The sequence below is a fragment of the Galleria mellonella genome, unplaced genomic scaffold (assembly GCF_026898425.1).
Source record: "Galleria mellonella isolate WM207_F2 unplaced genomic scaffold, CSIRO_AGI_GalMel_v1 utg312, whole genome shotgun sequence".
NCBI lineage: Eukaryota > Metazoa > Arthropoda > Insecta > Lepidoptera > Pyralidae > Galleria > Galleria mellonella.
Window position 1 is genome coordinate 863,982 of NW_026442074.1, and position 14,640 is coordinate 878,621.

A 14,640-nucleotide genomic window follows, 5' to 3' on the forward strand; every position below is an offset into this window, starting at 1 on the left:
TTTCCATGTATTTCAATGAAACACTACAAGCAATAGTTACATAATCGCCCTGCAGATGGCAAAACGTAGTAAAAAATAAAATACAACTTTGTAATAATACACTAGAGGACAAAATTAGGGATAAAAAAATGCCAAATTTTTTGAGGTTTTTTAAGTAGCTGTATTTCCTTTAAAAATTATCGTATTAGAATTTAAAAAAAAGGATTTTAAAGCTCAAACTTTCTAGTTTTGAGATCTTATGATGAAATTTTTTTAAGTAACGTGTTCTGCCTTATGAATACTGAAAAAAAATTTTTTTTGACATAAACCCCACAAAGTTTCGATTCAATCCATTGAGCCGTTTTTTTGTTTTATTCGATCGAATTTTTGAAAGGTTAAAGGATCACGACTTTAAATGGTCATAATCTTTAACAAAATGCAAAAAAAAGTTTTTTCAGTCTTTTTATGCATTTTTATTGACACATTTTTAACGACTTCTTTTCAAGGGAAATACAGCTACTTGAAAAATCTCAAAAAATTTGGCATTTTTTTAACCCTTAATTTTTTCCTCTAGTGTATAAAAGTTCTTGAAATCGTATCGATTTGAAGGAATTTTTTTTTAATAAAGGTAAAAATCGTAATTGGCATTTGGCAACCCTGGTATTGATAATCTATATAGTCAACCGAACCCATAATCTATATAGTCTGCCAATAGTTTTTTCATTCTTACTTAGATATATGGATTAGAGTCAAACCTTTTCTTTTATAAAATAACTTATCCGTTATATTAGTAACTTATAATACCTACTCTTTGCAAAAAATATTTCTTTATAATTTAAATATTGATTTAGATTAATCGCCGTCAGTACTTTTACGTTTTCTTTGTCTTCCAAAAAATAGGTAATATTTCAGTTTATTACAGTGACCTTTATTTCACAAGCAATTTCTTAACACGAAATCACTAGGACTACAAAGAAATTAAAAAATTAAAAACCATACATGAAAGGAAATAACGTCTCAAGTAAGTAACCTTTTAAATTTATTTACTCGTGAAATGGAAACCGTTGCAGTAGTATTAACCAGCTCAAGGATAGTGGTGGTAGTAACGGTGGACCGTTTCGCGAGTAAAAATTATTATTTTCGCAGACACATAATTTGCAGTATCGCCATCGCTTCAGCAGTACACCAGGGCTGTCTGGCGGCGGTATTGCAACAGGCTAGCCTCTGTACTATTATACCAGAGATAGTCTATCGCAATACTGCAATAATCCTCGCAACTATACATTGCTGGTCAGCAACGCGACGAAACATACTGACAGTCTACAGCGAGTGATGGATAAAATCCAACTGTTGTTGCACATTGGAATTTTAGTACCATCGCTATTTGTGGGCTATCTTTCAACAATATTCTTTAGTTTAGACCGACGAGTTTGTGCAAACATATTAGTAACATAAATTTTATTGCAACTTCGTAAAACATCACTACAGTTCATATCACTTCTTCATAATGTAGATAAATGTGGTCGAACATTACTTTTATTAAATATTTAACTTAATTATTTCACTCATTTTAACTTATCACTGTCAAATGGATAAATATATTTTACTGGGGAACATGGTGGAATGTGGTAAAAATAAAATCTTATACAATAAATTTTAGGTGATATACGTATACACAAATGTAATCATGATTCAATGTAACTGTTGTAGTCAACTAGTTTAATTAATAATTCAATTAACAGCATAGCCTTTTACTAAATGGTGCGTTCCAAACTAGCGGTTCGAAAGATATTCAGCTATTCGCACAATGTTAACACAAAAAAAGAAATGGTACAAAACTCACATTAACAAATAATATTTTTATTATTTACATACATACTTTATTATCAGGGATGTGTATTATTTCAATAACTTGTATTTAAAATTATTGTAGTAGAAAAATGTTTTAGCAAATAAATATTCAATTCATTTCAATACAAATACGTATTTGATATTTGTATTTCAATTATTTTCTATAAATGTAATTGTTAATTCATATTTCAAATGTTTAACATTGGAGTTTTAATATTATTTTATATACTTGTGGCCTCAAAATAGATTTTAATATATTTATATTGTCTTTAAATGTATTTACATTTAGAGATCTTATTAATGGATACATATTGCAGAATATAATGCTTGATGGCTTTCATAGCAAAATGACATATTAATGAAAGGAATTTTTTCTTTTACAATTTTTTTTTTATACCACTGAGGTGGCAAACAAACATACCACTCACCTGATGATAAGTGGTAAAGGTAGCCTATGATGAACACCAGCAATATCAGGACCACGCGCGCTTTGCCGATCCTGAAGAAACCTCTTTATCCCCCTTTTGAAGAACCCCATTCTGTAATTTTTTGAAAAAACCTCAGCAGAGAGTTCATTCCATAACCTGAGTGTTCGTGGGAGAAAATATCTCTAAATGCATGTCCGCGTAGCACGCGACCATATAGGGTATAAGCGTAAACTCCCTGTCGATGGCGAGCTGTACGATGGTAGAAAATGGCCGTGGGCATCATATTGAACAATTCCTCTGAGCACAATTCGTTGTACAAGCGGTAGAACATGCAAAGTGAGGCAAAAATCTCACTCAAGACTCAAGGGTTCGATACAGCTTGTAAGCCTGGGATCATCGACAATTCTCATCGCTCGTCGTTACACTGAGTCAAAGAGTTCAAGCTGGTATCTCGGTGCTCCTGCCCATAAGTGACAGCAGTACTCCATATGGGGCCGGATTTGCGATTTGTAGAGCAATAATCGCTAATCCGGCGTAAAGTAATGCTTCGCTTTATTAATCAAACCGAGTTTTTTTAGATACCAGCTTCACCTTATCTACAAGATGGCCACGAAACTATACGTCACTAAAAATGTTGACACTATGGAACCCAATGATGTTAAAGATCTCAAGGGGCGTGCTCTAAATTTGTAGAGCTCTAGCAAGTGCTTTTTAGCGGTGAACGCGCAAGCTTGATTTAATTTAGCAAGCAGGATTAAACTGAACTATGTTTTGTTGCCCCCAGAGAACCTAGCTAACGTTCTCTCGATTTCAGACACAAGCTGTTCACGATTGTCCTCCACGATGGAACGAGGGACATTGGTACGACCCATATAATAGGCATCCCCAGTGCTGTCATCCGCATAAAAATGAATGTCACCTAAGGATAACATATCATTAATATGCAGCAGAAACAGCGTTGAGGACAGCACAGAGCCCTGTGGGACGCCAGCGTTAATATCCTTGCTATCGGAGCAGCAACAATCTACAACAGTTTTTATGCATCTGCCGGAAAAGCTGGCAATCCATTTACACAGGTTGTCGAGAAATCTATAATAGGGCAATTTCGATAGAAGACCCCAATGCCAGACCCGCTCAAATGCCTTTGCAATATCAAGACCAACAGCGACCGCCTCACCTTGACTCTCAATAGCCGTTGCTCATCGGTGCGTGAGATATATTAAGAGGTCACCAGTTGAACGACTATGGCGAAAGCCGTATTGGTGATCACTCGACAAATCGTGATCGTATAGGTATCCTAACAGCTGAACGTTAACTATACGCTTCATCACTTTAGAGAGAAGGGAAGCGATCGCAATCGGCCTGCAATTTGAAGGATCCCCTTATTCCCTTAAGAGGCTTAAGGAATTTATCGCCCTTTTTATGTACAGCATGTACAAGGGTAGTCTTCCATGTAGAAGGAAATAAACCTGAGGAGTATGTGGAGAGGCCCATTAATACAGGACATAGTTTCAGAGCACACCGTTTTAGGACCACTGCCGGAATACCATCTGGCTCGATTTTTTTTTAATGGATGATAATGGAATAGTATCCCCGCTTGCGCTAACTGTATAAGCTGGCGAGGCACCAGTAAGGGATGATAGGTCCTAATGAAAAGGCAGATCAATTAGCCTGTGATGAATACTCCTGGAATTTAGCACGATGGTTTCTAGTGTACTAACACTGCGACTACCCCCATTGCTAGCAATATACCCTGTCAGGTCGACCTCTCTGCGATCCCCCCCTGGAAACCATCACCATAAGCTAACTGACCTGTCTTTTCATTCTCACTTATCATTCCACACTGTTTCTCCGCCGCTGGTGTACCATTAGCGAATGCAGGATTACCATTCAATTATCATCCATGAAAAAAATACCTAACTGTATTTTATATGTCGTTTAATTAAAGCCAAGCAAATATTTTGCATATTAGACTTTACAGCTATCATTCGGACTGCTATTTGAACGACACCGTTTAGTAAAAACACTGGGCTATTAATTGAATAACTATATAAACTAGCTGTGACACATTCATGATAAACTGGTCGACACACCTGATATACATATATCTGCGAGGCGGCCAAACTGATCAGGTGAATTATAAGTCTTAAACAAAAATAAAAAATTCCGGTATTTTTGTTTATTTTATACTAATTTAGCACTTTATATAAAAAAAAAAGAAAACTACAGTTGTTATAAAAACATAAAAAAAAAATTGGATAAATATTTTTTACGTGTGTTATTGTTATGTATAAATAACTATGTTATTAAGGTCTAGTATTTTAGGTAGGGTTGCCATCATATCACATTTCATCAGAACTTATTTTCATATATGTAGATTTATGGGGACAGATTAATGCTCAACAGTATAATAACGTATTGTGTGGTATTACATTAGGATCAGAAGGGACTTGAAAGTTAAATATTGTAAATAAATATCTGTTTTGTTCCATTTTTTAGTAGTTTGGTAGTTTTTCTCACTGAAATATCCTGTATTTTGGTAGTTTATTCACTATCGGAAATCTAGGTATATAGGTAACTACAAAAACTGTGTACCTTCTCAATTGATCAGTTCTACAAACTTATACAGGGTGGAAAGGACAGGTTGGCCGAAACGAAGACAGCTGATTCAGATGAATGGTCTGAATCAAATGGTAGATTATTTCCCCACCGGAAATGTACCACAGCCATATTCTTCGATTCTTAGTTTTCACACCGCGCAATGTATTTGAAATTTTTCGATCCACACGACGCGTGACGACATTGGTATCGCCCGATCAATGGCACTTCTTCGTGGGTAGTTTCCGTACACTTCTGTACCTTAGACAGCTGAATCCACGCGTCGCGGTTGGACTTTAATACATATTTTGCTGTTACTAATACTGTTTTCTGGTATTTCATAGTATTTCACTATAAAATATTATTATTATTTCTTTATGTTATGACATAATATCGTAGATTCCTTTTTTCATTTAAAATCATATAAATATTAAATGAAAAAAAAATCCAGGAAAATGTGATATTTTCCGGAAAGAATTTTCACTGATTTTCAGTTTAGAAAATAGTCTGAATTCAGTCTTTTAGTTTTAGCCAACTTGTCTCTTACACCCTGTATAATATACATGTTCAGTAACAATGAAATTGTAACTAGACAAAGTGTATAGATGGGAGATATTTAAGAAAAAAAAATATGTGAAGGGATAATAATGACAGCACCAGAAGCCAAAGTAATAAATTTTAGAACTTTTGTCTGTCTGTTTGTTAGTAAGTTTGCACTGGCATCACACAAACTGCTGCACGAAATTGGATGCGATTTTCACACTTGTAATTATGAAGAACTAACTTAAAATCTGTTGTATGTTTTATATTGGTCCTAATTCATTAGTTTTCCCACTTTCAAAATCTTCGCGTACGAAGTAGCACGTAAAAAGCTAGTCATATGTAAAAATGAAATTCCGTAATTTATTTATTTATATTGTTTAATATATATAGTCCAATATCTCTAAAATGCCAATAAAAAAATATTTCAAATTAATTATGTAAGATTATTTTTTTTTTTTTATTTTAATATATATTTGGCTTTATAATTGTACTTCAACAGTGTCTAAATTCTTTTATTGTTTTTTTTTTTTCTTTTTTAATCTTAAGCTTTTCACTGTCTTTAAAAAGGTGGCGATTCTTAATTCATTCGTAATTTTTATATATATTTTTTTTGTTATTCTTATCGTGTGTTCTACATAAGTTGCCCTGCCAGCGTATACCGATAGCGCAGGCAGGTTTACCATTTCATCTTTACCCATAAAAAAAAACCTACACAAGTTGTAGCTAAGCTATAGAACTCTTGCATAATTAAGATAAAGTATAGAATACCTTATTTATTTATCTATCAAGCTATTCAGACAATTTATGTGAGTTTATTAAATCATATGGGTTGTTTATTTAAAACTATCAAGCCATTTGGTATGTTTATTTAAATCTGTCAAGTCGTTTGGGCTATACATTACACCAAAGATCCACACACGTCCACATTATATGCGCTCAAAAACAAATGACTTATGTAAACTTTTAAGTTTACTAATATTTTTTAGGTAGGTAAAATAAGATGAGCGAAGAAAGAGATATGGAAATGCCACCAGCTAAGAAGCAAAAATTTAAAATTGAACAAGACAGTGAGACAGAAATAGACTTCTCTAAAGACGTGACAGAGACTGGTGGTGCGGAATTTGCAATGGCTAATGATAAATACAGTAATTATGTTAACCCTGAAGAGTTGGAGAGGCTGAAGGAGTTCAAGGTGCTGGACGAGGTCAAGTCAAATGATGAGGATAGCAACGACGAGGACTCTGATAGTTCTGATGGTATAGAATTTTTTTTACTACATTATGAGTTTACATTTGGTCTCACATTAGCTGGTGGAATAGGATAGCTAGGCCTAAGATGAAGGATGCCTGCTCAGAAAATAACTACTGACAATGGCCCTGAAGAATCTAAGATTAATACTATAAGCTTGGTACAATTTTCCATAATATGTATAAGGTTTCATTCAATACATTGATTAACTATGTTGCATAACTTCAAAATATTTATTCAATAAATATTTTTTTATATTTCTTGTGTGTTGGAAGGAATTGGCTTACAAGGCACAGGTTACCATAATTTGTAAGCAAAGTCAAAAAATATGTAACAGTGCAACCCTGTATTTGTTAATAAAGTTTTATTATTATTATTAATAAATAAACTGTCATTTATTAAATTATTCATATAGGTAAATCCGACGGGCTGCCAGAGGAGGAGATAGAGAAGATGCTAGAAGAAAACCTGCCAGAGAACTTCAAAGCAGCGCCCAAACCTAAGGAAAAGCCGTACATCACGAGACAGAAAATAGTCCTTGAAGGTACCGCTAACAGAGGCGTAACATTTCAATATCTCACGTCGTACTATCGCCGCTCTCGCTGCTTCCTACGTCTGCTCACGATGGTGGCAGATTCATTTCCGTAATATGTGTAGTGTCAGTGCGGAACGTACTAATTTCAGACAAAGGCGTGAACCAGTTCGAGGTGTTGCCGCTGGACTGGATGATGGTGCGCCACTACAGCGGGATGCCGATCTACATGCACCGCACCACCAGGGTCTGCACACTCTCCAAGCCCTACAGCCTCGGGAAGGGAAACACCAGGGTAACTCGGCTTCTTGTCAAATTATCAAAAAAAATTTTTACAATACCAATTTTTCCTGATTACCGTGAAGTCAATGGATGGGAACCGTTGGGAACAATTCATGTAATCATTTCCTATATATTATTATAGGTATATTTTGAATCATAAAAGACAATTTTACAAATTTAAGTGAGAAGCCATCTACACGCACCAAAATCGCATGCTTTTAATTTTAAAGATACAAACAAGAATTGGTTTGTGACAACCCTAATTATTTATCACATTTGTTTAAATCACACTGTCGTATGTAAAAATCACTGTTATGTCCTGATCATTACAATAACCAATTTTGTTCCAGAGACACGATATTCCAATCAGCGCAATACCTTGTCTAGCATACAGGAAAGCGTTAGAAGAAGAGGAAAAACAGAAGGAAATCGACAGGAGAATAGAGGAACAAATTAAAAACGGTACATGGCTCAACAATGAGACCAATGACAATGCTAAAGTTAATTCTGCAAGAAATAGTTTAAAAGAAAATTTAGTAAATACACAACAAACCAAATGTCCGTATAGTCATCAAAATTCAGATAAAATAAATCAAACAAATGAATCCAATGTAGATAATGATAAAGTCAAAGAAAATAATGAAAATTGTGCTAACGAGGAATCGGTACAACCTCACGGTGAAATTGAAGCAAAAACGCAAACCACTGACGACCGAACAAGCGAGCAACAAAACGAACAAGCTGGCCGCGAGACGCAGGCGGCAGGCTGCCCGGCCGTGAACCGGCGGCCGGTGGTGCTGCCGGGCGGCGTGGTGATGCCACCGCCGCGGGTCGAGACCGTCAGCACCAGCTGGAAGACGCAGCATCTTACGCACGAGCAGCTCAACGACTACTGCAAGACGCTGTTCAAGTTTAAGACTGTCAACATTATGCATTTCAAGTAAGTGTCATTCATAAATTTTGCATGCCCATCACAGATAGAAGTACATCATATCTTACTGATATATATTTTTACTTCACTTTGTACCCAACAGAAGTTGGGCAGACCGACGGAAGTACACAAAGGCCCGCAAGACGCTGCAATACCCGACTCTGCCTGAAGGCACCAAGGTCATCACTATACCCGCGCAGCCTGCTAATGGACAAGAAAATAGAGGTATGTTGAGATTGGTGCATACCAGCGATGATGCTGACATCAGTAACAGACAGTTGTAAATAAAACATACCCCATATTTTTTTTTTATACAACTTAGAATGGCAAACATGCTGACGGCCCACCTGATGGAAAGTGGTAACCGTCGCCTATAAACATGAGGAGTACCATGGACATAACAGAGTATACTGTTTCGCCCATGATACCTCCCATGCGTTGCCATTCCTGAGGACGCAGATGTTATTCTTCTGTACCCAGTATTATGTAAACTATACTCCTTATGGTTTGGTCATATGGTCCAATCCGCTTCTGGCTAGCTAAAATGTGCACTAGGAATGTGTCTTGTTAATGGCTGGAAATATTTTGGCTTGGACATAATTTTAGAGTTACTGTTCGACATCACCTTTTGTCTTGTCCTTCGTTGTTCTAATAAAACTACACAATTCTCTCCGAATATATTTTTTCTTTCTAATAATCACATTCTATATTCGACGATTTACGACAGAATGGATGTGAGGTTGAAGTTTCTCTTAGCATAACATTAATCCATATCATACACCATGCAGGCAAGCCGAACCGCGATTGGGTGATGAATATGAACGGACGCAGCTATCTGTCAGAGTTCCATGAGTATGTGTGGCGCGCGCTGCAGAAACAACCCGTCTACGAGTTCAAACAACTAGGTTTGTCAACATTCATACTGAATTCTCTATGCCTATAAACTATATAATACTTTGAATATAACTGGTGAACGTATGGTGGTGACAGAGAACGCGTCGCAGCCGTACCAGGCGACGGTGTACATCGGCGGCATGCAGTACGGCGTGGGGCAGGGCTCCAGCAAGCGGCAGGCCAAGTCGGCCGCCGCGCGTGCTTCCATCCACATCCTCATCCCGGAGATGCGCGACGACCAAACGCCGCCCACCGCCGCCGCTGCAGACCGGGACTTCTCGGTACGCATACTATGTCGACACAGTCACTACACACTGTCGACACGCCTACCTCGCATTATCGACACGCCTTCCTCACATTGTCGACACGCCTTCCTCACATTGTCGACATTGCCACTATACTTGTAATGGAGACTGAGAATCCTATTGCTAGCAATATACCCAACCAGGTTAACCTCCTCACGGTTCTCCCTGGAAACTATCATGGTTAATTCCTGATGAATTCATCATGATGGGCTAACTGGCCTGTTTTCATTTTCATCTATCCCTTTCACTGGTGCTCCGCCAGCGTATCCCGTTAGCGCAGCCAACCAAACCATTTTTACCCATCAAAAAAAAAAGGAACTGTCGACACTGCCACCTCACTCGCGACGTGTCGACACGCTGACACTGTATGTTGCTATTATATACACAGTTTGATATAGAACCTGCCAACTCACACTGGTAACTGATTTCATAATAAATTCTATTTATATTTGGTGTTATTCTACAGTTCTTCGACGAAGTGGGCATCGAGGACCCTCGGATCACGGAAATCTGTGCGGCGACGTGCGAACCCTCCCCGCACGATATACTGAGGACCTGCCTGCTGAGGAACTTCGGCGCTGGCGAGCGGCACATACACACCGAGGTGAGATAGCTTTCATGATAATTTCGCCTTATACACGATACATTTCAGACGACGAGTATGGAATCGCATTTTTCTATGCACTATTTTTATGGCACTTTGTCACATATATTTTTTTTTTTATTTTGATTAAAACATTGTTACAGATGAAGAAACTAGAATTCCAGAAAATAGAGTTGACAATGAAAGTGGGCAAACACACGACGACTGTCGTGTGCAAGAACAAAAAGACGGCGAAGCAACGGGCGTCACAGGCGATACTGCAGGTGAGGTGTCGCGGGAGATCCTGCTGGTATAGACACCATGTATTCCATGACATATAGCTTTGCCCTACTACAGATCCAGGGCCGTTAGAACAGGATCTTCTTCCAGTATTGGATCCAGTGAGGCTTCTAAAGTTTAAAACAATCTTTCACTTACAGTTGCTGCACCCCCACGTCCGCTCGTGGGGCTCGCTCCTCCGTCTGTACGGCTCACGCTCCGTGAAAAGCTGCAAAGAGAAGAAACTAGAAGAGCAGGAGATCACTCTCTTGCAGGACAAAGCTCGTCACAACGAGCCTAATTACGCTGTGATAGAAAAACTAAGGCATGAAATGAGGAAACTAAAGGAGCGGGACGAGGCCGTGGTGCCTATCGGTACTCTGCTTCTCAAGGACGACCTGCCCACGCATTCTGGATCCAACCTTAACAATGTAGACCTCTGAGGCTAATATGAAACTCCAGGTGGAGGTTAAAGAATTAATTTGTTCGCTTGGCTTTGTAGCAGTATTGTGTTTCTTATATGAAACTAGCTTTATGCCCGCTACTTTGTCCGCGTGGATTACAGAAGTAGGAAAATCAATGAAATAGGCCGCTTCTAAATCAAGATGAAACATATACCACATTTTAAGTTAGACATTCAGGAACACAAGTGTATCAGAAATCACATCCAGTTTAGAACAATAGTTTTTGCGTAATGACGATATACATATACAGATAGAATTACTAAAAATATTTGTTTTGCCTTTTTATCAATCCTCTTTTTTCCCTATTTAGGGTCCGCCCTCGTAGTTTTTTACACCATTCTTGGCGGCTCTGCGTCTATTACTTTTATTGGTCTTAAGATTTTTTTTAAAATATCTCCTTCGTACATCGTTTAGTCACAATTTATTTATTATTGTACATAACTAGATGAGTATGCGATAAGTGAACACAGAGGTCACACACACACGCCTACGCTCACGCACACACCCACGCACACGCACACGCACACGCACACGCGCACACACACGCACACGCGCACACACACGCACACGCGCACACACACGCACGCATGCACGCACGCACGCACGCACACATACACTGCATTAATCATCAGACAAAGGTCGTGCGGCCAGCTGTATGCACTAGTCCTACCCACATATATAACATCACTCCCCCTCACTGTGAAAATGTAGAAAATATAACCATTTTTAAGATTCTGTGCCTGTTTTGTGAATATGATATTAATTTCAACTCGATACCTCCACACGTGCCTAAGAAAAAGTCTTGACAGACAAACGAACAGACGGACGACAAAATGATCCTATAAGGGTACCATTTTTTTCTTTGGAGAAGAAAAAATTTCTTAGGTATCGAAACGAAATTAATATGATAAACTCAAAGTCTGCAGTCTCTTAAAGCAGTGAAAAAAAAAATCAAGCTTCTAAATCGACGCAATCAAAAGATACGGCCGTTTATATTCCATTTACCAGAGGGAGACTTTGTACAAAGTCGATTGCTTGGGTACCTCTGTCCCATTCGTGTTTCAACCGTAAAGCAGTTGTGTTTGCATAGCTGTGTTTCGGTTTGAAGGGTGGGATATGGCGTGAATTTACTGGGTACAGAGGAATAACACCTGAGTCCTCAGGAATGGCAACGCATGGGGGATATCATGGGCGAAACAGTATACTCTGTTATGTCCATTGTACTGCTCATGTCTATAGGCGACGGTTTCCACTTTCCATCAGGTGGGCCGTCAATTTGATTGCCATTGCATGCCATGCAAACACAACTGCTTCACGGTAGAAACACGAATAGGACAGAGGTCCCTAAGCAAACGACTTTTGTACAAAGTCTCCCTCTGGTATTCTTTTCACATCTATTGCTCTTAAAACGCCTTATATATAATTTTTTTTAAACATCTATAAACAAACACCGTCTAATGACAATTTTATTATTAATAACACATGGAAACGCAAATAAAAATATGACACCTAAGCTGGGTCAAGGTAGGTCGCGTAAAAGAAGTTTGTAGGTCATAGAACAAATGGTACTTACCTTGACACCTCACCCCTCAGACTGTTTCCGGAGATCACGGCACGTGGATATCACAAAATATTTAAACAACTATCACACAATTGTATATATAACACTATATTAATTACTAGTGATAAAATATAGCAGAAAGTAGTCCAAAAAACAAGTCGTTTACCAATATATAGATAAAATAGCTCGTTGCATGGCGGTATGCGGCAGACATTGGACTGAGCCGACCATTTTTTTTTCTGTTAGGGGAATATCACGCAATTGGAGGGTAGTACAGTATTTATAGGGATGTAACGTGACAGTCTTACTACCTGTCACACTGCCGGTGTGTGATCTCAAAAGTCAATCTTTACTAGGGCTGCAATCCGTTCGGAATTTTCCGGATCTGTTCTAGATTGAAGGGCGTCCGGCAGGGGTATCCGAGTGTAACCCGGACACTTTAGTTGTCAGGAAAAATCTAATTTTCTTATAGGTTATTTATCAATTGAAATAAATCTTAGTTACAAATTAATCGACAATAACCCTGGTTTTATTTTTTTTACAAAAAATATTTTTTTCAGAAGTGTTCGGGGAAAAAACTATATTTCGCTCAAATGTCCGGAATTTTTGCTCTGTTTATACGGTGTCGTCTATTTCGGTGATGGCACCCCTAAACTTCACCATCACAATTGTTAGTAAGTTACTCTTAGGCAGATGTAATCTCAAGTCAGTCTATGGTATAACATCACAATATCTTGTTCCAGTCTAGTCTAGATTTTAACTCATTTATTAATGTCGCATTTAAGTTTTTAATGTAATTAAATCAATTTTAATAATGTATAAACTAAATATAGCAATAGGTAGGCCAATTTACTGTATACAATTATTAAAAAATATCAACAAATTGCTTGTTTTTTTTTTAATTCTTTCAACAACTTTGAGAAAAGAGGTTATACAAATCGGTTTTTTTTTTAATTTTTATTTTACGTGTATTATTACCTCATAACTCTTGAATGGTGGGGGGAAAGGGATTGTTAGTAATGAAGACTGAGAATCCCATTGCTAGCAATGTACCCCACCAGGTGGACCTCGCGGTTCTCCCTGGAAACTATCATGGTTAATTCCTGATGAATTCATCATGATGGGCTAACTGGCCTGTTTTCATTCTCATCTATCACCCTTCACTGGTGCTCCGCCAACGTATCTCGTTAGCGCAGGCGGGGTTACCATACTATTTTCACCCATCAAAAAAAAAAACTCTTGGGTGGTAAACCGATTTGGAAAATTCTTATTTATTTGAAAGAATATATATAGGTATATATATATATATATATATATATATATATATATATATATATATATATATATATTTGTTTTTTAAATTAGTTTTTTTTTAACATAGTACTAAGATTTTATTATTGTTAACCGAATGAATAATTGGCATACAATGGAAACAGGTGTAATCACTTGTATCTACCCGCAAATAAATTTGGGGGAGAAGGGATTGTTAGTAATGCAGACTATTAATCCCATTGAATGAATGAGTATACTTTACTTGCATTATACAATATAGGGAATATTTTCACAGTTCATAGTTCATCAATAGTTTCGCCCATGATACCCCCCATGCGTTGCCATTCCTGAGGACTCAGGTGTTATTCCTCCGTACCCTGTAAATTCACGCCATATCCCACCCTTCAAACCGAAACACAGCCATGCAAACACAACTGCTTCACGGTTGAAACACGAATGGGACAGAGGTACCCAAGCAATCGACTTTTGTACAAAGTCTCCCTCTGGTAATGAAGTGGTAACCCTTCTTGCGCTAACGGTATACGCTGCCGAGGCACCAGTCAGGGGTAATAGGTGAGGATAAAAGCAGATTCATTAGCCCATCGTTTCGAATTCCGCTAGATTTAACCACGATAGTTTCCAGGGGGAACCGCGTGAAGGTCGGCCTGATTGGGTGTATTGCTAGTAATGATAGTAATGGGAGAATTAGACTCCGTTACTAACAATCCCTTTCCCCCACTTTATTGTGATATACTGTGTCTAGCAGTGGGACGTCGTTGAATATGAGTTCATGAGACATTACTAGCCGGCCAATACCTTTTTCTAGGGAGAAAGGTTAGCAATGGAGTTTAGCAGCCCCTTAGCTAGCAATATACCCTATCAGGTCAACC

General features: G+C 37.9%; 1 protein-coding gene across 1 annotated transcript; it reads left to right on the top strand.

The window, feature by feature from the left end:
- Positions 1 to 696: 696 nt before the first annotated feature.
- Positions 697 to 13,361, top strand: LOC113513829 (microprocessor complex subunit DGCR8-like). Its single transcript, XM_026897813.3, has 11 exons — positions 697 to 1,000; positions 6,386 to 6,655; positions 7,063 to 7,191; positions 7,332 to 7,474; positions 7,812 to 8,401; positions 8,496 to 8,617; positions 9,181 to 9,297; positions 9,383 to 9,567; positions 10,058 to 10,195; positions 10,339 to 10,458; positions 10,615 to 13,361. Exons 2-11 carry the CDS (start codon positions 6,400 to 6,402, stop codon positions 10,894 to 10,896), a joined length of 2,082 nt encoding a protein of 693 aa, XP_026753614.2. The 5' UTR covers positions 697 to 1,000; positions 6,386 to 6,399; the 3' UTR covers positions 10,897 to 13,361.
- The last annotated feature ends 1,279 nt before the right edge of the window (positions 13,362 to 14,640 follow it).